The sequence below is a fragment of the Schistocerca gregaria genome, chromosome 2 (assembly GCF_023897955.1).
Source record: "Schistocerca gregaria isolate iqSchGreg1 chromosome 2, iqSchGreg1.2, whole genome shotgun sequence".
NCBI classification, from domain to species: domain Eukaryota; kingdom Metazoa; phylum Arthropoda; class Insecta; order Orthoptera; family Acrididae; genus Schistocerca; species Schistocerca gregaria.
The window spans coordinates 686,210,790-686,235,169 of record NC_064921.1 but is presented as its reverse complement, the minus strand read 5'-3'; the positions used below and the strand labels follow the sequence as shown (position 1 = coordinate 686,235,169).

The 24,380-nt window shown below is 42.3% G+C and overlaps 1 protein-coding gene across 4 annotated transcripts in view; it reads left to right on the top strand.

The window, feature by feature from the left end:
- LOC126334765 (uncharacterized) overlaps positions 1-24,380 on the top strand; it is a 1,160,035-nt gene that overhangs the window by 837,676 nt on the left and 297,979 nt on the right. Inside the window, exon 1 of one of the 4 annotated variants that reach the window (XM_049997342.1) lies at positions 15,273-15,340. The exons of the other annotated variants lie outside the window; for them this stretch is intronic. Coding sequence (XP_049853299.1) covers positions 15,334-15,340 — 7 coding nt within the window. The 5' untranslated portion in view covers positions 15,273-15,333. Of the gene's footprint in view, positions 1-15,272; positions 15,341-24,380 lie in introns of those variants that run through there. 4 annotated transcript variants of the gene reach the window in all.

Below are 24,380 nucleotides of genomic sequence, written 5' to 3'. Positions count from 1 at the left end.
ACACCATATTAATGTCTACTAACAGGTGTTCGGAAAATATATTTATCGGATAGTGTATGTAGCAAAAATGGTTCAAATGGCACTGACCACTATGGGTCTTAACTTCTGAGGTCACCAGTCCCCTAGAACGTAGAACTCCTTAAACCTAACTAACCTAAGGACATCACACACATCCATGCCCGAGGCAGGATTCGAACCAACGACCGTAACGGTCGTGCGGTTCCAGACTGTAGCGCCTAGAACCGCTCAGCCACCCTAGCCGGCAGTGTATGTAGCAGGGATGTCCTTACTGATAATCACATGCATCAGCAAATTACAAGTATGCCATGGTAAATTTTTACTTTCGGACAGTAACTTAAGATTCATCCACCGTTTCTACCTTTATTCATATAACTGTGAAACTAGAATAACCTACTTATTACTAAGACCAACAGTTCCTTGTATCTACATATTGAGTAAAGAATCTTCATCAATAGAGAAAGCTTATACATGGAATTCGGATTCACCTCGTACTCAGTAACAACAATAGTACCACAAAATCGAACATGCATAAATGGCATAATGTAAAAGAAAGTAAAAGTGAAGGAAATGTATCGGGTAATAATGCAACATCTCTGCCCCTGCCTAAATGAGATCCATGGATTATACAGCAAAATGTACAGTGAGTATCCCAGAGTAGGCGTTATCAGCAGGCCCGACTGGCACGAGAAAATGGCCCCAATGGGTCTCCACCCCCTCTTGCAGCAAGTGGCTTCAGCGCAGCCTCGGCTACTGGTATACGGCCTTCCCCACGCAGAGGATTGGAGGAGGGGGGAGGGGGGAGGGGGGAGGGGGGGGGGCTCGTTTGGGGGATCCGCCTGTGAGGTATCGGCCGCCGTATTTTCCGCCCCATTTTCCGGACCGCATGACGGGCGGCCGCCTCAGGCGACGCGCGCCACGCCTGCGAGCAGAGCTGCGCGGCCCAGTATCTCAGCTGCACAGGCCTTAGCCGCATCCGCCAGCCCTGCGCTTCCAGCCACGGCACCGCGAAACAATTTTCCTCGGAAGAAATATTTTGCAGTGCTTTACATCTCGGATCTCCCTCCAAGTGATAGGTAGCTGGTTTTACGCCAAATCCAGAGTCTGGAGCTTCTGATCGCTTTGCTCCAGTCAAATGTAAGGCGATCTGAAACTCGCTACTCTCGCATGCTGATGCTTTAACCACCGCAACATTTCTCGTAGAAACCAATAAACAGCTAGTAATACTTTTTTTAGCGTTATCCGAACATCAATCCTGATTTTGATGGTGTGACATATTGAACGACTATTTAGAAGGATTCAAAAAGAAAACCGAAAAACCGGATGACGCTAAAAGAATACTCGTTTGACACGAAAGGCGAAATATTTTATTGATTTATAATCTGTACATAGTGCAATGAAACAACGCGTGTGCATTAGTGGTTTAAAATGCTGTTGTATTTTGCTTGCACGTCTGGATTATGAAACTGTTCTGTAACAACCCAATTGATCTCAAACCTAATTAACCCCCACCAAATTGACCCAAAATCAATTGACCCACACCTATACCTCCACCTCTGTGCTCATTCACACTGCTGAGGATGTACGCAGCACTATGCATACGGCGTGTGAAACATCATCTGAGACTAATAAAATCGTCTAGGTTACCGCTGGGTTCTCAATCCGGAATAAACAAAAGCAAGTCAGGATAAGACTTATGTTTATTACCACTGACACACTTCACCTACAATATATTATATTTTTCTTAAATATATGTTCTTGTTATTGTTGTTGTTGTTTGATGCACCACTGAATGCTACTCTATCCTGTGCAAGCCCCTTCATCTCTGAATAACTGCAGAACCTTACGTCCTTATGATTGTGCTTAGGGTATTCTCCTCTGCGTCACCCTCTACTACTTTTACCCCCCGCCCCCCTCGCCCACTCACCACACGTCACCCCATTTCACACGCACGCACTTCCCTGCAGTACTAAATTGTGGTTCCTTGATACCTCAGTATGTGTTCTAACAACCGATCGCTTATTCTAGTCAGGTTGTGCCACAAATTTCTTTTCTTCCCAGTTCTGTACAGTACCTCCTCATTGGTTACATGAACTACACATCTAATTTTCAGCAATCTTCTGTAGAGCCATATTTCAATCGCTTCTATTCTCTTCTTGCCTAAACTGTTTATCATCCATGTTTCATCTTCGTACGTGGCTACACTCCATACAAATGCTTTCAGAAAAAGACTTCCTAACATTCCAGTATTCGAATATATTCAATATTAACCAGTTTCTCTTCTCCAGAAACGCCTTTCTTGCCATTGAGAGTCTACACTTTATGTCCTTTCCACTTCTGCCATCGTCAGTTACTCTTCTGCCCAAATAACAAAACTCATTTACTACTTTAAGTGTCTCGTTTCCTAATCTAATTCCCTTGCATCACCCAGTCTGGTTGCATTACGTTCCATGATCCTTCTTTTTCTTTTGTTGATGTTCATGCTACATCTTACTTTAAAGACTGTCCATTCGGTTCAACTGCTCTTTTCTGTTGCTTACAGAATTTCAGTGTCGTTGGCAAATCTCAGTTTTTATTTCTTCTCCTCGAATTTTAATTCCCACTCCTAATTTTTCTTTTGTTTCACAGCTGTGCAGACTGAATAACATAGGGGTTAGGCTACAACCCTCTCTCACTCACCTCTCAACCACAGCTTCCCTTTCATACCGCTTGACTTTTATTACTGCCGTCTGGTTTCTGTACAAGTTGTAAATAGCTTTTCGTTGCCTGTATTTTACCTCTGCTACCGCAGGAATTTCAAAGAGAGTATTCCAGTCAGCATTGTCGAAAGCTTTCTCTACGTCTACAAATTACATAAACGTAAGTTTGCCTCTCTCTAATCTGTCTTATAATATAAATCGTAGAGACAGTGTTGTCCCGTGTGTTCCTTCATTTCTCTGGAATCCAAACTGGTCTTCCGGATGTCGGTTTCTACCAGTTTTCCTATTCTTGTATAACGAATTCGTGTTAGTATGTTGCAGCCATGACTTATTAAAATGATAGTTTGATAATATTCACACCTGTCGCCAACTGCTTTCTTTGGAATTGGAATTATTACATTATTCTTGAAGGCTAAGGTTATTTTGCCAGTCTCATACATGTTGTACATTAGATAGAAGAGTTTTGTCTTGGCTGGCTGTCCCAAGACTCTCAGTAGTTCTGACGAAATTCTGTCTACTCCTGCGGTCTTGATTAAACTTAGGTCTTTCAGTGCTCTATTAAATTCTTCTCGCAGTATCACGCCTTCCATTTTCATCTACGTCCACTTCAATTTCAATTATATTACCTTCAATTTCGCCTCTCGTCAATAGTCCCTCTGTACACTCCTAGCTCCTGTCAGGTTTCCAGTCTTTGCTTAGAACTGATTTTCCATCTGAGCTCTTAATATTCCTATAGATGCTTCTCTTTTCTCCAAAGGCCTCCTTAATTTTCCTGTAGGCGGTATCTATCTTATCCCTAGAGGAATATGCCTCTAAGTCCTTACATCTATCCTCTAGCCATTCCTGCTTAGCCATTTTGCAATTCCTGCCAGGCTTTTTTATTTTTCGCCTGCTTCATTTGCTGCATTTCTATATTTTCTTTTTTCATCAGTTAAAGTCAGTATCTCCTGCGTTATCCAAGGAGTCCTGTCAGGTCTTGTCTTTTTGCCGATTTCATCCTCTGCTGCCTTCACTATTTCATCTTTCAAAGCTCCATACTCCTCTTCTACTGTATCCCTCTCCCCGTTCCCTTCAGTCGTTGCCAAATGCTCCCTCTCAACAACCTCTGATTCCTTCAACTTATCTAAGTCCCCTATCCTTAATTTTCGATCTTATTGCAGTTTCTTTGGTTTGAATCTATAGTTCATAACCAATAAATTGTGGTCATACTCCACACATGCTTCTGGAAATGTTTTACAGTTTAAAATCTGGTTCCTAAATCTCTGCCTGACCCCTTCCGGTACCTCCAGAGTCTGTTCTGTGTCTACAACGTTCTTTCATGATTTCTAAACCAAGTGTTAGCGATGATTAAATTACGCACTGTGCACAGTTGTACAGGCATCTTCATACATGAGTTATGTTGCCATTATTTGCACTAAAATGTCTAGGCCATGAATTATTCCTGGATAGGGAAAAACCAACACCAATGCAGCAAGGTTACTGACACAAACCATCTCACCAATGTTGTACAATTTTTTACTCAAACTTATCCGCCGTTTCGTGAGTCTCGAAGTCTTGCACATCCACCAAACCCGAGTGACAAGGTCGAAGTACTTGCGTGAGTGGTATCATCTGCTGACCGACTCGCACAATGAGATGAATGCTGCAAATGCAGCATCCCAACCAATCAGGGGTCTAAGAGGCCTGTTACTCTTTCGACGTCACTTCAGCTTTTAGTGTCATTTTTCGCTATCTGTTGTTTTGAAACAGTAATTAATCTTTCCATTCCCTTGGTGAAAGACCGACTCTTCATACCCATACAGTATGAATCAGCTGGCCCAAGCTATTGGTTTTATGCAACCCGCAACACCTTTAAAAATCACGCATGGTATTTTAATATTCTCTTCCTCGCTACACACAAACTATTAGTCCTTCAGAAGAAACTGTCACCAAAGACAACGCTGTGGCCGATGGCTTCCTCTTAACATTCAAGGTAGGGAAGGAGATTAGTGTTTAACATCCCGTCATTACAGACAGAGCACAAGCTTGGATTATGCAAGGAAGGGGAATTCAGCCGTTCCCTATCAAAGAAACCATCCCGGCATTTGCCTGAAGCGATTCAGAGAAATCACGGAAAATCAGGATGACCCGACACGGGTTTCAACCGTCATTCTTCCGACTGCACGTCCAGTGTGCTAACCACTGCGCCACCTCGCTCGTTTTAAAAACCGAGAGCAGCAGCATCTGCGTAGGGTTGTCATTGCTAACAGACGAGCGACACTGCGCGAAGTAACCGCAGAAATCAATGTGGGACGTACGCCGAGACGACAGTATCCCGAAATTTAGCGTTAATGGGCTATGGCAGCTGACGACCGACGCAAGTGTCTTTGCTAACAGCAAGTCATCGCCTGCAGCGCCTCTCCTGGGGTCGTGAGCGTGTCGGTTGGACCCTGGACAGATTAATCCCGACTTCAGTTTGTAAAAGTAGATTTGATGGGTTAAAGTGTGGCGCGGACCGCACGAAGCCATGGAACCAAGTTGTTAACAAGGCACTGGTCGAGTTGCTGGTGGCTCTGGAATCGGTGTGGGCTGTTTTTACATGGACTGGATTAGCTTCTCTGGTCTAACTGACTCAGTCATTGACTGGCAGATGGTTGGTTTCGGCTATTTGGAGACAATTTGGAGCCACTCAATGGTAGAATTTTTGTGGATGTCAACGCGCCACCGGCCGTTGTGGCCGAGCGGTTCTAGGCACTTTAGTGTGGAACCGCGCGACCGCTACGGTAGCAGGTTCGAATCCTGCCTCGAGCATGGATGTGTGTGATGTCCTTATGTTAGTTAGTTAGGTTTAAGTAGTTCAAAGTTCTAGGGGACTGATGACCTCAGATGTTAAGTCCCATAGTGTTCAGAGCCATTTGAGTCAACGTGCCAGAATTGTTCGCCACTGGTTTGAAGAACATCTGTACAGTTCGAGCGAATGATATTGTCATCCAGATCGTCCGACATGAAACCCATCGAACATTTTCGCAGTTATGGACGGCTATAGAGGAAGCCTGACTCAGTATTTCTGTAGGAGACTGCCAACGACTTGTTGAGTCCATCGGACATCAAGTTGCTGCGTTAGCCCGGGGAAATGGAGGTCCGACAAGGTATTAGGAGATATCCAGTGACTTTTGTCGCATTAGTAAATATCTGTTCAGATGGTTCTGAGCACTATGCGACTTAACTTCTGAGGTCGTCAGTCGCCTAGAACTTAGAACTAATTAAACCTAACTAACCTAAGGACACCACACACATCCATGCCCGAGGCAGGATTCGAACCTCCGACCGTAGCGGTCACTCGGCTCCAGACTGTAGCGCCTAGAACCGCACGACCACTCCGGCCGGCTAAACATCTGTGACAATGCTTTATAGCGTTGATAATCTCTCTCTGAGCGATCCTAAACCACAAACATACACGCATTACAGAGGCATAACAAACACAAATTCGTCAACTATCGTTAACGGATTATCATCGCGCCAGCAATGCTGTGGAAATTTTGTAACACTACTGGAAGCTAATGATACTCTCCCATGAAGATGATCTGCTGAAGTCTGATGATTTCCGTCGTACTTATCTATATGCCTATGTCTCACAACATGCACGCTGTTGAAGAAACACTTTGTCGGCGTATCTACCAATGGAGGTGGAACTTTTGGCACAGCGTGCGGGCTGTATGAAGTCAGCACGGAAGGGAAATCACGGCTTGCGCCGGTCACGCTTTCGCGTGCTACAAAATACAACTGCCGCGGCCAGCCTTCGGCGCCACTTGACCCAAGCTGCGTCGCGCGCGGTTGGCAGCTATGTTGACTGTTGACTCACCCACGATCCTGTTACAGAGAGCTGCTGACCACACCAGCTTTGCGCCAGCTTCCTGCTGTACCGTGTAGTCGGCAAAATTTCACTCGATGCGTCAAATAATTGCTACTATAGACTAAAACATACAGGGTGTCTCTCCTAAGAGTCGTCAAGCGCATTTTCTCTGGTGTTTCGGTAGATGTTTCCAATTCGTTTTTTGCAACGTGTAGATAAAGTCAGCCCGAACAAATAACGCTCATCACATCTTTCTTGCAACGCCCACCGTCGATGGAAAACATCGTTTGTTTCCCGTAACAAACAAAATAATTTTTAAAGTGAAATTTTACGCGCCTGTTCAACGGAACGGTACGAAATTAATTTAGTGCGATATTACGTGGTTCGATGTACAGCAATAGGAAAGTAAAACACTATGAATAACGAGATCCCAGCAGCGATAGCACTGGTCTTGTCTGTGCTGACTGCTACCACAACGCAGAAGCACTGCTCAGTCGCAGCTTACGTAATGGTTACTCTTCATGTTTTATTGTTCCTCTTAATTGGTATCGAAAAACGAATAACATGCTAGAATAATTTGGGATAGCTGTATTGAATGGACACGTAAAACTCCACTTCAAAAATCTTTTGTTTGTTACGATAAACAAACCGAGGCTGGGAACCGTAAGACAGACGTGATGAGCAGGATTTATTTGGTCTGACGCTAGCTATACGTTGTAAAAATTATATTGCAAAATATGTACCAAAACACCAGAGAAAATGTGCCTGAAGACCCACAGGGGAGACACTCGATATATTGTTTATAAAGTGGATTGCTGTATGGCTCTGAGCACTATGTGACTAAACTTCTGAGGTCATCAGTCCCCTAGATCTTAGAACTACTTAAACCTAACTAAGCTAAGGATATCACACACGTCCATGCCCGAGGCAGGATTCGAACCTGCGATCGTAGCGGTCGTGCGGTTCCAGACTGTAGACTAGAACCACTCGGCCACCCCGGCCGGCTATAAAGTGGATTGGTGACTGTTCAAACTGAAACTGCGTCGAAAATATGATTTACCTAATACTTTTAATATTTCATTTCCTAATCTAGTTCCCTCACCATCGCCTGATTTGAGTCGACTGCATTCCATTATCCATGTTTTACTTCGGTTGGTGTTCATTCTATAGCCCCTTCCCAAGACACTATCCTTTTCAGTAGACTCCTCTTCCAAGTCCTTTTCCATCTCTGTAAAGAATATGTCATCAGCAAACATCAGAGATTTAATTCCTTCTCCAAATTTCTTTTGTTTCCTTTGCTGCTTGTTCAATGTAACATAGGAGACAGATGCTTTAATTCTTTTTCTTTCGTTTACTTTACTGCTTGATCGATGTAACATCGAGGATAGGTTACAACCCTGTCTCACTCCCGTTCCAACTTTTCATTCCGAAATAGAACAAAGAAAATTTGAATTAGGGACAGCTTCAGGTTGGAGAGGCATAAACCCCGTCGTTTCAACAAATGAATTAGTTCAGTGTAGCACGTCACCTGCAGTCTCGTAAGTATCATGTCGAGAGTACGCTGTAAATACCACAATTCCGCTAAAACTGCTGCAGAAAGAGTCAAGCTTTGGGGCAGCGACATGAAGAGAGTGCTGATCATTTATTCGCATTGTAAGAAACGCCACATCATATTACTTTCTTGCCAAGTGAATGCTAAAGAACATGTGACGGTGCGTTTAAAGCTCCTGAAAGACTGTCCCACTAAGCAGCGAAGCACTGCCGTTTCCCGAAACAAAAATTGAGCGCCGGTTGAGAAAATAAGAGGGTGAGGGCGGGGGTTTTCTCTTTAAAATGACTGTCGAAACAAAGCCCCAATGAAACGTCGCTCTTCGTAATGAGTGACTGTAAATCGCAAACATAGTTGTAAAAATTTACCAGTAATCCCCCAGCTGAACGTTATCTGCAGCTTCAAATTCTGCAGTGTATAATATTTAAGCAGCAAATACCGATTCTCAACTAAATATAAATAGAACCCACCACTCTAGAAAAATGACTTCACCTCTACGATTCTTTATAGTTTAAGGGTTTGATTCTCGTTTTTGCCACCAATAGCGGCTCCTGTGACTGGTTATACCACCTTGAACCAACTCTTGCTTTTGGGATCATTGTTCTAACCGAGAAAGTCTAAATGGATATTACAGGGCACAGAGACTAACATATTCTCAGAAACATTGTTTCTGCCGATAGGGTAGAACAATCTATTGGTAGTATCCGCGTGTGCTGAGTGTGTACGTGTTTCTAAGGTTGCTATCGTTACTCATATTCGATTCATACTGACACCTACTATTTCCTTGCCTACAGCATGCAGTTGTGTAGACCGCTACACTTGACAAGATCCACGGCTACAGAATTTTGTCGACGAGTTGTACGGTGAACACAAAACTGATATAGCAGTGCTTTAGTTGTCTCAGGTCACCTGATACAAACCTGTCTAGCAGCTTAGTTCTCATCTCCAGATGTTTGCGATACAAGGAGCAATCAAAAAGTTTTCGTTTGAGAGCGTTGCCGCAATGTATATGCAACTTAACGTGACTCCGGTGTGGGTATTTAAGCACCGACTTTTAGTCCAGGATGAGTGAGGCATTCACGCCGTTCCGACGCGTGTGCAGTAAATGGGGAAGCGTGAACTATGGTGACGTTATTACCAAATGCATCCAAACAGGAGCTACGTGCTTTTAAAGTGGGAGACATCCGAAAAGGCGTTGAAGGGTTGACGATTCCAGTCGGACGGGGACGTGCGGCAGGCAGTTATGGATTTCTTCACGCAGCAGGTTACGGTGATTTACCGAAGTGGTATCTTCCACCAGGTGGATCTTTAGGATGATTTCCTCAGTGCTCACGGTGGTTTTGCCTGTTGGCATGCCGATTCTGGACTGTACGTCTTTCTAATGGAAACTTTCTGATCGCCCTTTATATATCAATACATTCGTTTGTTCCATCGTTCATGACAATAAGCCAGAATCTACGTTTTGGACAATTCTCCAGAACAGTTCCATTCGCTCGGTGTTGTTGTTACACAAATCAACGTAGAGTGCACCTATGAGAACAGTTTAGGCCGGAGGAGGTCTGTTTTGTGTGCAGTATTGGAATCTGCATGATGACTTCAGAGACCTCTCTTATAGTACATTTTTTGTAATACCGCCTAAATTGCTTTAAACTGGAATCACGTGGCTCTTGTACCATCAACAGAAGGGAGATTAGGCTTCAACGTTCTGTCTCTGTGAGCACCCTAGAGGTGGAGCACTAGCGCTAGACTCTTAAGGTACTAACTTTTATTGTTCTTACGAAACACTCTCTTTACTTACATTCGCCAAGTTTTGAGTGCAAGACCTGCAAACTGAATATTATTTCTTCTGGATGTGATTCAGAGACTTTAATTTACGTTTTATGAGAGAGAAATTATGCAACAGGCGCAATGGCCTCAGTATTATTGACAGATCTTAGTTTTTATGAAAGATAGGTATGAAGCAGTATAAGTTGCATCACACTTTCTTTGGGTCTCGTCCTATCTCGTGCTAATTCTTTGTTCCCGCTGTATCGACTACACCCAAGAAGTTTTTCCTCCAACCTATGTCGTTTTCAATTTTCTCCTCCAGTGCAGTTTTAAGATGTGCCATTATTACGTGTTCCCTCGCCCTCGCTGGTACTGCCTAGCATCCCTCCATGTGACTCTGTGTGTCCACTTAACGCTTCAGCTCCTTCTATAGCTCCAGACTCTTGTTCGTTGTTCTCTGGAGTCTCTTGCTCCAAATTCCACTTAGGTGTAATACTTTGCTCTAGAGGTACATTTTCAAGAACTTCTTTCCCATTACCTTGTCAGCGTTTGACAAAGTTATTTTGTTATTGTTGAAGAAAGCTCTAGTCCCCTTTCTGTCTTCGCTAATTTTGAAGTTAAGCGATACGCTATTTTCCTTCCTAGTACTCTTCGTCATGTTATGTCTTGCCTTTGTTAATTCTTAACGCTTACTCTGTACTGTGTACGCTGTTCACGCCATTAAACAGATCTTTAAAATTTTCATAACTTACAACAAACAAAGTTAAGTCGTTTGACAACCTTAGCGTTGGTATTTGTTCCACCTATACTTCATTCATGTGCTAAATGTTTCTTTTCATCGTTTGTAGCTTTCTCGAAACTGAAGTTAAACGAGAGCCGCGATCAATATCAACCCTGCCTGAACGTTTCTTATCTGGACGTATTTCTTGTCTACAAAGTTTATTACAGTCACTTCATTATAGGATTTAGTAGTGTAGTTCTGGAAATCACAAAGTAAGTGGCATAAAAGAAGGTATCATATCACGCAGAAAGATATAGTTTGAGGTGATGAGGTAGATGTTTACTCCTCATGACCTCCTTCAAACATCTTGAAACATCGCCTTAGAACTAGGTATTAACCGTTTCACCTGAAGGGACGCATGCTTTTGGAACAATTGTATTGCTAATTCAAGAAACAAGGATCGGCATGGAATTACTGACATTCTTAACTGTTTTGATTGAGGTTAAAAAAGACCCTTTCATTGCGAAAGGTGTTTCTTAATTTCAGACTCATAGCCATAAACCGAGCTTTCATAATCCAATAACAGCGGTTGAAAGAAAGTTTGGATTAATTTTAATGAGTCGTTTAAGTTCTTTGCAGGCTTCTACCCGATGATGCTTCTCATTGTGTCACAAACGTCTTCACAGTCCTCATGTTCAAGTCTTCCTACAGAATACGTTCAGATAGACCGTAAGTTATTCGTTCGGTGTTGCAGAGGCCCTGGATTGTCTGTCTTAGATATTGCAGAATCAGACACACTACTTACTGAACATTTTACGGCGTAGAGCCAGTTGACAGCCGACCTGGATGGCCCGTTTCCGAATCTCTCATCCCAGCCTCAAAAGCTAGCATTTGGTGCGTTCCTGCTGTATTTTTTCCAAATTTAAAATAATTTGTAATACAGATCCGCTGTTCCATCAAGTCAGCTGCCGTAAAATCCGAAACTCACCGAATAACGACAGTACTCATCAACAACTAATCAAAACTCTTAACTGGCAGCCACCTGTCACGCGGTGGAACATTGGTTTACTGGTCATCATTTCCATGTAAAATTCAAATTTTGGGAACTTTTGGGTGTCGCCTCGTAGACATGTAGGTAAACATTTTCAGGAAGTCTTGTCAATTACATTACATTAATACATGTTTCTTAGATCGTGAATACGACATTTGGTAACAGTGTGGAACCTGTCAATTTAGCATAAAGTTCCTTAGTTTTAATTCATCTATTGAGTTGATTGTGCTGCCAATCAAAAATTCTTTTAATTTGTTTTTAAATGCAAGTTGGCTGTCTGTCAGACTTTTAACGCTCTTTGGTAAGTGACAAATGTCTTTTATGGCACTATAATTCACCCCGTTATGTGCCAAAGTCAGATTCAATCCACAGTACTGAAGATCATCCTTTCTTCTAGTGTTGTAGCTATGCAATTTGCTATTATTTTTGTTTTGGGATGGATTCCATAAGTGAACATATGTGTTGTGAAGGTACCACGAATATTCCTTGTTTCTTAAATGTCTGAAAGATGATCTTAGGTAGATTCCATCCATTATTCTGATTGCACTCTTCTGTGCAATGAATAATTTTCTCTTAATGATTAATTACCCCAAAATATGACGCCATATGAAAGCAATAAGTGAAAATAGGCATAGTAGGCTAATTTGATGATATGTTTATCACCAAAATTTGGAGTAACCCGAATGTTATAAGTAGCTAAGCTCAGAAATTTCAGTAGATCATCAGTGTGTTTCTCTCAATTCAGTTTCTCGTCAGTACACGCACCCACAAAGTTTGAATATTCAGCCTTAGCAGTAGACTTCTGCTCAAAGTCTGTTTTTGTCAATGGTGTTATGCCATTCACTGTATGGAACTGTATATGCTGTGTTTACTCAACATATAGTGATAACCACTTAATAATTTTCTGAAAGACATTATTTACAATTTCGTCAGTGTTTGTTGGGTGTGATTACTATAGTTTTATCATCAGCAAATAGCATCAGCTAAAAGCACCAGCTTTTAATCGTCATGAATATAGAGTGGCAAGTCTTTAATATATATTAAGAACAGTAAGGGACCCTGACTGAACCATGAGGAACACGTCTTGTTATCTCCCAAGTTAGAGTACTCAACTGTTTTTTGCCTACTATCTGTACTGTTAATTTCAGCCTTCTGCAGTCTTCCAGATAAATATGAATTAAACCATTTGTGCAATGTTCCACTCATACCACAATACTTTAGCTCATCTAGAAGAATTTCATGATTCACATAGTCAAAAGCCTTTGAAAGATCACAAAAAATCCCAATGGGTGATACTCGGTAATTCAGAGCATTTAATATCTCACCAGTGAAAGCATACATAGCATACATAGCATTTTCTGTTGAAAAGCGTTTCTCAAAATCAAACCAATGATAACTAACTTAAGTACTCTGGTGCTCTGGTGCAAATGCCATCAATTCCACGCCAACTTTTGATTTTGAGTGTATTTATTATTTTCCTTATTTCAGTAGGGGAGATCGTTAGAATTTCATTTTTATCAATTTGCAACGGTATTACCTCTTCCATATACAGCCTTGAATTTTGTAATGAACACTTAAAACATAGCAATTAAAAAAGTCTATTTCTGACCTTCTGTTAATAAACTTTTTATTGAGTTTGGTGGAAATGCAGTCTTCATGTGTTCTTGGTTGTCCCGTTTCCCTTATAACAATATTCGAAACTGTTTTAATTTTATTGTCAGAGGTGCTAATCTCAGACATAAAGCACATACTCCTGGACTTTTTAATAACTTTTTTTAATACATAAGTGGTTTTTATAATAATTGACAGTTTCTGGACCATTACTCCTTCTAGTTGTAAGGTAGATTTCCCTTTTCTGTTTACAAGATATTTTTATCAGTTTAGTAAGCCACAGCACTTTTAGTGTTTTTTTTTCATTTATGCTTCACTGTTTTTTTATGGAAACTGTTTTCAAATATACTTACAGAGATATCATGAAATAGGTTAAAATTTAAATTGGCATCGGTATCCCTTTACAACTCATCCCAGCTAGCTGTTGCAAGCTTTCCATAAAATTTACAATTGCTAAATTGTTAACTGAACGCACTGTTCTGGATGACTGTTTTGTTTATACTGATGTCTGTCTAAATGATTACTACGAACTCATCGGTGTAGTAAATAGGCGCGGCGATGACTAACAGTCCGTGAGAGATAGCGCCCCGGCAGTGGGAACAGACAGAACAGGCAGACGGCGATCGCGTTCTGCAAGGACACTTGAGGACGTGCCGCCTCACCCACTCCCTCCCTCCCCTTGCGCTATCTGGCGGCACCCAGTGCGCTGGCGCGTCGCGACGCGGCGCTAGTATCGCGCGAGTACCGCGAGGCGTCGGGACGCAACAACAGGTCAGTGGGCTACGCGCGCCGGGCACGTCCCGTGTACAGTCAAGGAGAGAAGCATGCACACTCCGTTCTTCATGTAGAGCAACTTTTTTTATAAATACTAAGGACCACAACCAGGGATGTTACTTGCTAAGCCAAGTTTGTACATGTAGAAAGATTAACTAAATTAGCCTTTCGCACAAAAAAATTCGGTACCAGCTAGCTTCACACAGTGCCGAAAAAGTACTCACACATGCAGAGAAAACTACAATGCACGCAGATAGAATGATAGTATGTAATACTTGTCTTAACTTCTTTGGCATGGAATGAACCACATTTTTTATAGTCCCTGAGCTAATACTTTGCCATTCCTGTTGTAGGCATGGATTAGAACAGACTTGCTTCGTATTTCATGTTCTCTCACTGCTCTTTCAAACATACCCCAAATATATTTAAGTGGTTCAACGTTTGCTGGAAACGCGAGAACGTGGGGAATATGCAACAATTTCCGCTGGATGCTTAGGGTCACTGTGTTGTTGAAAGTAGTAATAGACACCTAAATGCAAGCTATCATCAGTTTTTTCCAGATTTTCCTTCAGGGTATTTAATTACTGAAATCTGTCCACGGTACCTTCAACAAAAGCAAGTTGCCCAACACCAGATTTTGCAATACACCTCCATAACGTAATTCTTCCATCACCGTGCTTTACTGTTGTTTGAATGTGTTTGGGATTCAGCTCACTGTTTAGTCGTCTCCGCACCAAAACTCTGCATCATTAAAAATATGTTATATTTACTTTCAACTGTGAACAGTATATTGTCCCTTTGAGTTCTTGCTTTTATGCTCTCGAGAAAACTTAAGTCTCAATTTTTTATTTCTCTGGCTGATGCATGTTTTTCTTTTAGGTACCATAGCTCCATAAACTGCACTACTTACAATATCAGGAACAGCTGTCGGTGTGGATTTCTTCCCGAACCTAACACTTACATGAGCAAACACTGTATAAACTGTCAATTTAGAACGTTATATAACCATCCTTTTTGACATATTTCGTTTTCCTTCCTTCGGTGTTCGAAGTATTATTTCGCAATTACTGAGAGTATTTCTTTCTGCAAATCGGGATATATTGGCCTGCACTGTTGCCCGGCTTCTTTCAATAATATCAGCTACTTCTGAAACTGATTTTCCCTTTCCATATTACGAGATAACAATTTGCCTTTGCTGTGCAGTTGTTTCCCTCCCGTTGGGGTCCCTTTTGCTGTTGAACGCCACTCACCACGTATCGTAAACAACATGCATGAGGCGGAGCTTGCTACAGAAGGCGTTCCTTTCTGCAAATGATGCGTAAGTTACTTCTATATTTACATATTTTGTAGTGTATAAATATTGTGTTCCTCACTGTGTGATGCCAGCTAGTACAGAACTTTTATGTACTTTTTCCAGAAGGCTAATCTAATTAATCCTTTTATTTGTATAGATTAGGAAGGAAACCCACACTGTTTGTTTACTAAATAATATCTCTTCTTGTGATCTTTAGTTCTAATAAATAAAATAATTCTGTATGAATAACGGTGTGTGAATACTTTTTACCATGACTGTATACAACACAGAAGGCTGCTCGAAAACATGCAAGATGCGTCTAAAACGATCCGCGAACTACATGTTATCTCACTGATAAATATGCGTCATGCGTGAGCACATTGTATGAAGAGACATACCGAGAAGCTACATGTGATACCGACATCCTGAACCGAAGCACATGTGCAGGCTGTTGCTAATCGCACGTAATGTCTGTTGTGACTCTACTTCTTCATCCATACTCTGCATACCACAATAAAGAACATCGCATAGGCCACTTCCATTGTTGCATGTAGAACAAAACTGTGATCTTATACGCTGTCCTTCTTAGTACTTGTATACGTCTCTATCCTCGATTGATCCCTTTAGATATGAGTCAAATGGCTCTGAGCACTATGGGACTTAACTTCTGAGGTCATTAGTCCCCTAGAACCTAGAACTACTTAAACCTAACTAACCTAAGGACATGACACACATTCATGTCCGAGGCAGGATTCGAACCTGCGACCGTAGCGGTCGCGCGGTTCCAGACTGTAGCGCCTAGAACCGCTCGGCCACTCCGGCCGGCTTAGATATGAGTCCTACACGCTTGAGCAAATTTGCATGATGAGACACTTGAGAATTTTTTGAACAACCTCCTTTGTAAATACTGCATTTTCCTAGTATCCTAGTAGTTAACCGAAGTCTGTCGCCTACATATTTGTTTGAGTCGACCGATTACAATTGTGACTCACTGGTATTCAAGCCATTCGGTACCACATTTCCGTGTTTTGTGAAGCACACAGTCTACATTTCTAAACTTTTACACTAGTTGCAAGTATTTGCATCATTTTAAATCTTATCAAGATTTTCATTAATATTTGTGCTGTTCTTTAGATAGTTCTTTATTATACACACATCAAAAAATGTTTTGCATCACATCGGTTCCGAGAGTTGGGGAACGTGTACAGAAAAATGGAATAGAGATCAACATAAACATCATTTCCAACCTTTTTACTGCTTATTAAAATCACACATTGCATGTTTTGCCACCATACAGCGGGACCTTCAGAGGTGGTGGTAAAGACTGCTGTACACAACGGTACCCAGTAGCACGTTCTCTTGCATTGATGCATGCCTGTCTTCGTTGTGCCATACTATCCACAAGTTCATCAAGGCACTGTTGGTACAGATTGTCCCATTCCTCAACGGCGATTTGGCGTAGATCCCTCAGAGTGGTTGGTGGGTCACGTCACCCATAAAGAGCCCTTTTCAATGTATCCCAGGCATGTTCGATACAGTTATTGTCTGAAGAACATGCTGAACACTCTAGTCGTTAAGATGTGCACGATGGGGCGCGATTTGCCGTCCATGAAGACGAATGCCTTGGCAAAATGCTGCCGATATGATTGTGCTTTCGGTCGAAGGATGGCACTCATGTATCGTACAGCCGTTACGGCTCCTTTCATGACCACCAGCGGCGTACGTCGGCCCACATAATGCCACCCCAAAACTGCACTCGCTGGACAGTGTGTCCAAGGTGTTCATCCTGACCGGGTTGCCTCCAAACGCGTCTCCGACGATTGTCTGGTTGAAGGCATGTGCGACACTCGTCGGTGAAGAGACCCTGATGCCAATCCTGAGCGGTCTATTCGGCATGTTGTTGGTCCCATCTATACCACGCCGCCTGTGATCGTGGTTGCAAAGATAGACCTCGTCGTGAACATCGGGAGTGAAGTTGCGCATCATGCAGCCTATTACGCACAGTTTGAGTCGTGACACGACGTCCTGTGGCTGCGCGAAAAACATTATTCAACACAGTGGCGTTGCTGTCAGGGTTCTTCCGAGTCATAATCCGTTGGCAGCGGTCATCCACTGCAGTAGTAGCCCTCGAGCGGCCTGAGCGTGGCATGTCATCGACAGTTCCTGTCTCTCTGTATCTCCTCCATGTCCGAACAATATCGCTTTGGTTCACTCCGAGACGCCTGGACACTTCCTTTGTTGAGAGCCCTTCCTGTCACAAAGTAACAATGCGGACGCGATCCAACCGCGGTACTGACCGTCTAGGCATGGTTGAACTACAGACAACACGAGCCATGTACCTCCTTCCTGGTGAAATGACTGGAACTGATCGACTGTTCGACCCCTTCCGTCTAATAAGCGCTGCTCATGCATGGTTGTTTACATCTTTGGGAGAGTTTAGTGACACCTCTGAACAGTCAAAGGGACTGTATCTGTGATACAGTATCCACAGTCAACGTCTATCTTCAGAGTTCAGCGAACCGGGTTGACGCAAACCGTTTTTTGATGTGTGTAGGTAACTGCATAGCTGCAAAAAGAACCCAGCATACTGTGCGTACAGAACAATACCGATGCATTACAACAGCTGCTCGATGTCAAAACCACCAAGGTCATTACAGACGCTGTACCTATGTAGCATGTTTTGGTACACACCTGCTGTCTCTTCAGTTTCTACTGCAGCGGCCATTACTCATACCAGCAGGTTTTTCACTGTCCCTACTGGAGTCTCTTAAATTAAACTTTGCATACGACCCCACAAAAAGTAGCCCATAGGAGTCAAATCAGTCAGTGACGGCGGCCACTTAGTTGGACCGACTCGGCCAGTTCGTCTTTCACCATGTCGTTTGTTGAGACGTCTCCCAACCACCACATTTCCTGACTGACATTCAGGTGACCGTCTGACGTAGTACATGTCATCCTGTCTACGCTATTGCCTACCAGTACAAACTACTCTGAGACCTTTCTCTTTCCCTCAGCAGACGTGGACGCGTTACACACCTGAACTGAAACCATTATATAACGGAAACGGTGCGTTTCCGGACATGGGTGCCTGTTCAAAATATTATGTACTCACTACCATCTACAAGACCTAGGAGATTGTAACGAGAATTTTGGAATACTCTTCATAGAATAAAAAATCCGGTTCAATTGCCAGTAATTTCTTATTTATTCCAGTCCAGTTTCGAAGCCTGAAGCTACATCTTCAGGAGCCAACAAATGTGTAACGGTCGGGTGGTAAGTCTTTGGTTATCACAGACACCTCAAACAAAGGCATCGGAGCGTAGTCCGAGCAACCATAGAGCCCGCTGCGTCAGCACGATACGGAAATGGCTCGTGCAGCTGGCCACGAATACAGCTGACGGCAGCGGCGGAAGCGACTGATATCTTTTAACCCTGCCTTTCTAATTCCCAGTTTTTCTGGCATCAATTTCCCAGTTTCCGAGGTTTTTATGCTAACATCTGTCGCACTTTTTCGAAAATGTCTGTCATTAATCTTGTCAATGATCGTGTGGAAAGCGGAACATGATCAAATTTACGTTGTCGCCCACAAAGTGTTTGATTCAATGATAAAATACCTACTCTTGCTAGAGCTTTTGATTCATACTCTTGCACCAGTCTCACAGGCGTGTCTCCGTTCTTTGAAACTTCCTGACAAAACATGACTTCTGCCATTGTTCCTCTAAACTAACGCTAAGGTGATCCGTCTACTATCACTGACATCCATCTGTTGCAGAATTCTGGTATATATTCCGGACAAAAGTTGCAGTTAGGTGACGAGAGCAGAATTACCTCCTCCGTGTCAAAGAGCATGGATTCTGAAAACATCCATCACGTGAAAACCAACTCGCCTTTTATCACATGAAATCCTGAAAGCTGTGGACCAAGGCAGTCAGGTAAAAGCAGTATTCCTCGATCTGCGCGAAGCATTTGATCACTTCTCCACTTCTTTTCAAAAGTACAATAATACGGTGTATCAAAGGAAATTTGTGACTGGGCAGGGAATTTTTTGGTGGGAAGTACGCGTCATGTTATACAGATGTAGAAGGAACTTCAGGCGCTACCCAATGAATTATGTTGGGATCCTTACTCTTCATGCGGTCTACTAACGGCCTGCAGACGGTATACATTTACATGTATACTGCGCAAGCGAACTTTTGGTGTGTGTAGGGTACGTTGTGTACTACTGCCGCTTCCCTCCTTCCCACTAAGTCGCGAATAGTTCGCGGGAAGAAGGATTGCTAATGTTATCTTCTTAGTCTTATCGCGACATACATGCAGGAGAAACCAATATACATGTTGACTCTTCTAGCAACGTACGCTCTCGTAACTTAAGCAATAAACTACACCGTTATCTAGGACGCCTATTTTGCAGCGTGTGCCAGTAGAGTTGGTTTATCGTCACCATAACGCGCTTGTGCTCACTAAATGAACTTGTAACGTAACGCGCTGCCCTTCTTTGGGTCTCCTCTATTTCCTCTATCAGTCCTATCTGCTACGTATCCCATGCTGACGGACAATATTCAAGTACCTGCCTAAAGAGAGTTTTGCAATCAACTTCCTTTGCTGATGGACTGTATTTCCAGAGGAGTCTTGAAAGGATCTCAGTCTGATATCTGCCTTTCCTGCGATTAGTCGTGTGTGTCGTTCCGCTCTAAATAGCACCTGGATATTTTATGGCAGTAACTGTTCCCAATGATAGTTCTGCAATAGTATAGTAACACGATATGCAGTACTTCAGCCGGCCGCGGTGGTCTCGCGGTTCTAGGCGCGCAGTCCGGAACCGTGCGACTGCTACGGTCGCAGGTTCGAATCCTGCCTCGGGCATGGATATGTGTGATGTCCTTAGGTTGGTTAGGTTTAAGTAGTTCTAAGTTCTAGGGGACTAATGACCACAGCAGTTGAGTCCCATAGTGCTCAGAGCCATTTGAACCATTTTTTTGCAGTACTTTATATTTGTTCGTGTTTACGATCAATTGCCAGTCCCTGTACCAAGCATGGTTCTCTGCAGGTCTGCCTGCATTCGCTACAGTATTCTAGCATTTCGACTCTGCATAGAACAACATCCGCGAAAAGTCCCATGGAACTTTCGATGTTGTCTGCTATGCGATTTAGATATATTTTGAAATTTTAATGACGCCTGTAGGTTGAGGATGACACGGTGGCCGGCCGTTACCGTTGTGCCTTCATGGCCTGTTCGTGTGGAGTTTTGTTTCGTATATGGAGCTATAACGCCGCTTCGGATACGCCTGAAGTTACTTTTAAGTCTGAAGACGTCTATTGAGAATAACGTGCTGCATGTTTTTTGGATAGAAACTGTTAGTCATATCACACTCTAAACTAAACTCTGTCCGAACATTCCTTGAAGCACCAATAGTACCTTCCGACCGCCGTGTCATACTCAGAACACAGGCGTCACTGGATCCGTTATGGAGGGGCATGTGGTCAGTACACCGCTCTCCCGGTCGTTGATAGTTTTCGTGACCGGAATCGCTACTTCTCATCTCTTTAATTCGGCTACCAAGGGCTGAGTATACCCCTCTTGCCAACAGCTCTCGTCCCCAGCTCGTGGTCGTGCGGTAGCGTCCTCGCTTCCCGCGCCAGGGTTCCCGGGTTCGATTCCCGGCGGGGTCAGGGATTTTCTCTGCCTTGAGATGACTGGGTGTTGTGTGATGTCCTTAGGTTAGTTAAGTTTAAGTAGTTCTAAGTTCTAGGGGACTGATGACCATAGATGTTAGGTCCCATAGTGCTCAGAGCCATTTGAACCATTTTTGAACCACTTTACACAAACATTAGGATAATCTCGTTACTGCTAACGTGAGAATCGCTAGTCGTATAGTACTCTGCAGCGCCTAGAACACAATTCCCTATTCTTCTTTATTAACTGAAGATACTGTGGCGTCTTAAGACTATTCGCATTATTTTATACGTAAGTGGAATACAAGTCATCCAGTGTGCTTCCAGCTGTTATGTTGTGGTGACAGAAAATGAGTGATTGTAGTACTTTAAAGACATACGAGTAATAAAAGGAGCTGTTATTTTGAGACATCATTTGTTTCGCTCATCCCATTTCGTATACAATATAAATATTTTTCCAAGTTATCAGACACAAAGGTTTCTGCTTTTTATTTAAGAAATTACATGGTGCTTTTTCATTTTTTTTTTTTTTTTTTTTTTTTTTTTTTTTTTTTTTTTTTTTTGCTTACGTACTGTCCTCATCTCTTCCTTTCTCGTACTTATATTTCCACGGCTACGTAACAACTACACCTATGTCCACTGTCCCAATTCTCTATGAACTATTTGTTCTACATATTGCAGCCTTGGTCTACACCTCACTGCTCTTTTCAGCGTCAAATTAACTATTCCTAGATGTCGTAGCTTATGTCCGTCTAATCTGACAGGGATCTGCCGTAGACTTAGGCTTCTTAGCACTTTTTTCAGTAAATTATCTGTCAACTTCATTTTTAACATTCATCTATAGAACCACATTGCAAATGATCCCAGTTTCTTCTGTTCTGCACTTCTATAACTTCTATACAGTGTTGTGTTCCAGGCGATCATTTTCACTAATTCTTCCTAACTTTCATATTTATATGTGACTCTGGAAGATCTCATCTGCGTCTGTAATTACACAAGCACTTTTCATTTATTGTAACAGATGTTAATTTAAAACAAATCTTCGTTGGCAGTTTCGCAAACGGTTGGTTCGACAGAAGTCAGCGACCGTAAACTTGTCATAATTATCCATCTCACCTCCGCTTGGAAGATTTTTGGTGTGGCATTGCCGTTACTTTCGCTGCTATCGAACGACGCGGCAGTCGTCGAGTTTCACGTGGGTATATCTGTCGCCTTGTAAGTTTGTCCTTCCGCTTGCTGTGTTAGCCCAATGTGTTATCTTAACTTTATCGTGCAGCTGTTTTTCGCAGAACTCTAGTGTTTGTTTTTCTAAGTCTGTAACTGCTGTCTGTTGTACGCCAGCAACGTTGTTTCTAAAAGGAAGAGCAATGGCGTTGTTCGCTGTGGATTCTGTACATCGGAAAGCCATACTTACCACTGTTTACATAAAGCTACGGATTTTAATATATTCATAATGGATTTAAGGCTTCTTTCGTAATTCTTACAAACTGAATTACGGAGGAAGAACACAGCTTACAGCAGCCAATATTATTTATTCTACAGGCAACTCTGAATAGATTTAAGTTCCTCACCTTACGAAGCGCCCTTGAATTTACATAATCGCGTTACGCATTGCGCTCTCCTTGCTGATCTTAGAAATCTCTTCAAAAACCTGTGTAAGTAAAATCATTAAAATCAAGAAAGTATGAACAGAACAACGACAGAATGTACAAGAATGACGAATATGGGATTCAGCTCTTCACTATTTTGCAGAGCGATGGTTAATAAAATTTCCATTTTTCGGCATTGTTCAAATGGTTGAAATGGCTCTGAGCAATATGGGACTTAACTTCTGGGGTCACCAGTCCCCTAGAACTTAGAACTACTTAAATCTAACTAACCTATGGACATCACACACATCCATGCCTGAGGCATTTCGGCATTGTAATAATAGTCAAATTGTTCTCACCCTTCTCGCCTGTGGGCAATGAATTGCCACAATTGTCAGCAACACTGCAGTTAAGCACAGCAGTTTACTGATATTCAAGATTTTCCTCTGTCAGTTATTGTTGTCCAGTTGAGAAGTTAAACAAATGCTGTCTAATTATCCGCTTAACAGCTTCTCATCACGTTTACCATTTGTCTCCGAATAGATAACATTTTGCATTGTGTACATCTTTCACTAGCGATATTTCATTTCATCACTCCAGCCGTTCGTGACTAATCTTCCACTGGTATCTCTAGCTGCCTTCTTTTCTAGTTTTTTTGCGATAATGTTTTGTACTGCTCACTTTATTTTTGAAATATTTTGTCCATGCTAAAAGTTTTGTACGCTGCCGTAGGGAAATCCAAATACCACTGACATCTGGGCGAACCGTTATCACAGACTATATTATTGTTTTTTCTGGCATCGATAAGCCACTTCTTAGTTGTAATGAATGGCTGTGATTAATGCAAAATGGTACGGTGGGCCGTTTTACTCTTCACAACATAAAGTTTGATTATGGATTGCGTGCCGACATCTATTCTTAAGCGCAGAACATTAGTCGCTGTAGTTGTCGCCTCTTGATCGTTATCAGGACATTGCATAATGGATTTATTGGTCCCATGATTGCAAACAGCACCTGGTGATTAAAATTCATCTCAGTGTAATAACGCTGAAGAAGTTTTCTTTTCGCACATCACCTCTATATTAGGAAAACTTTGTGCTTGATTTGGCGGAAAACGTATTAGTAAGGTAGTTGGGTATTCTACGAAAATATGTTCTTACTTATTAAAATTACAAATGAACTGATTTTGTAGCAGCTGTGTAGCTCTGTCTGGCAATCCTGCTTAATTTTTCGAAAATAATTTCTTCAATCAAACTTACAACAATCACTAACATTGTAGAATACAGAACACCTATGGCGTAATTGTAGACTGACTGATCTGATGCGATGATAGTAGTTTGTTACTGCAGATGGGGGCGCTCTGTTATCTTGACGTGTGCTGGGTCATTTTTGGATCGCTCGGTATGATGTCATAGTGTGTCACAGAATAAGAGCACTCCACTTGGCATTCATAGGACGCACATGATATCCGATTTCGCTCCATGTGACTATCCTAAAATTGCAGTATAATGTGGAGTGAACGTCTGATCCGAAACCAAGCTTTATGTGAACACAGATCAAGACACTGCGTGTACTGAGACATACTGGTGTGATCACATACAAATATCACCCGGTAATGACAGTCCCATTGGTTCACACGCCAACAGCTTAAATTTTTCCACCTATGACCTCAAAGGGTATGACGTGTTACGCACCCCATCATTGTAAGTGTATTTATTTTCTTTTTAAATTTACTTTTTATTTATCCTGGCAAGGTTAGGGTTATAGAAGACGGTTTTAAATGCAACAGGCATTCTACATAG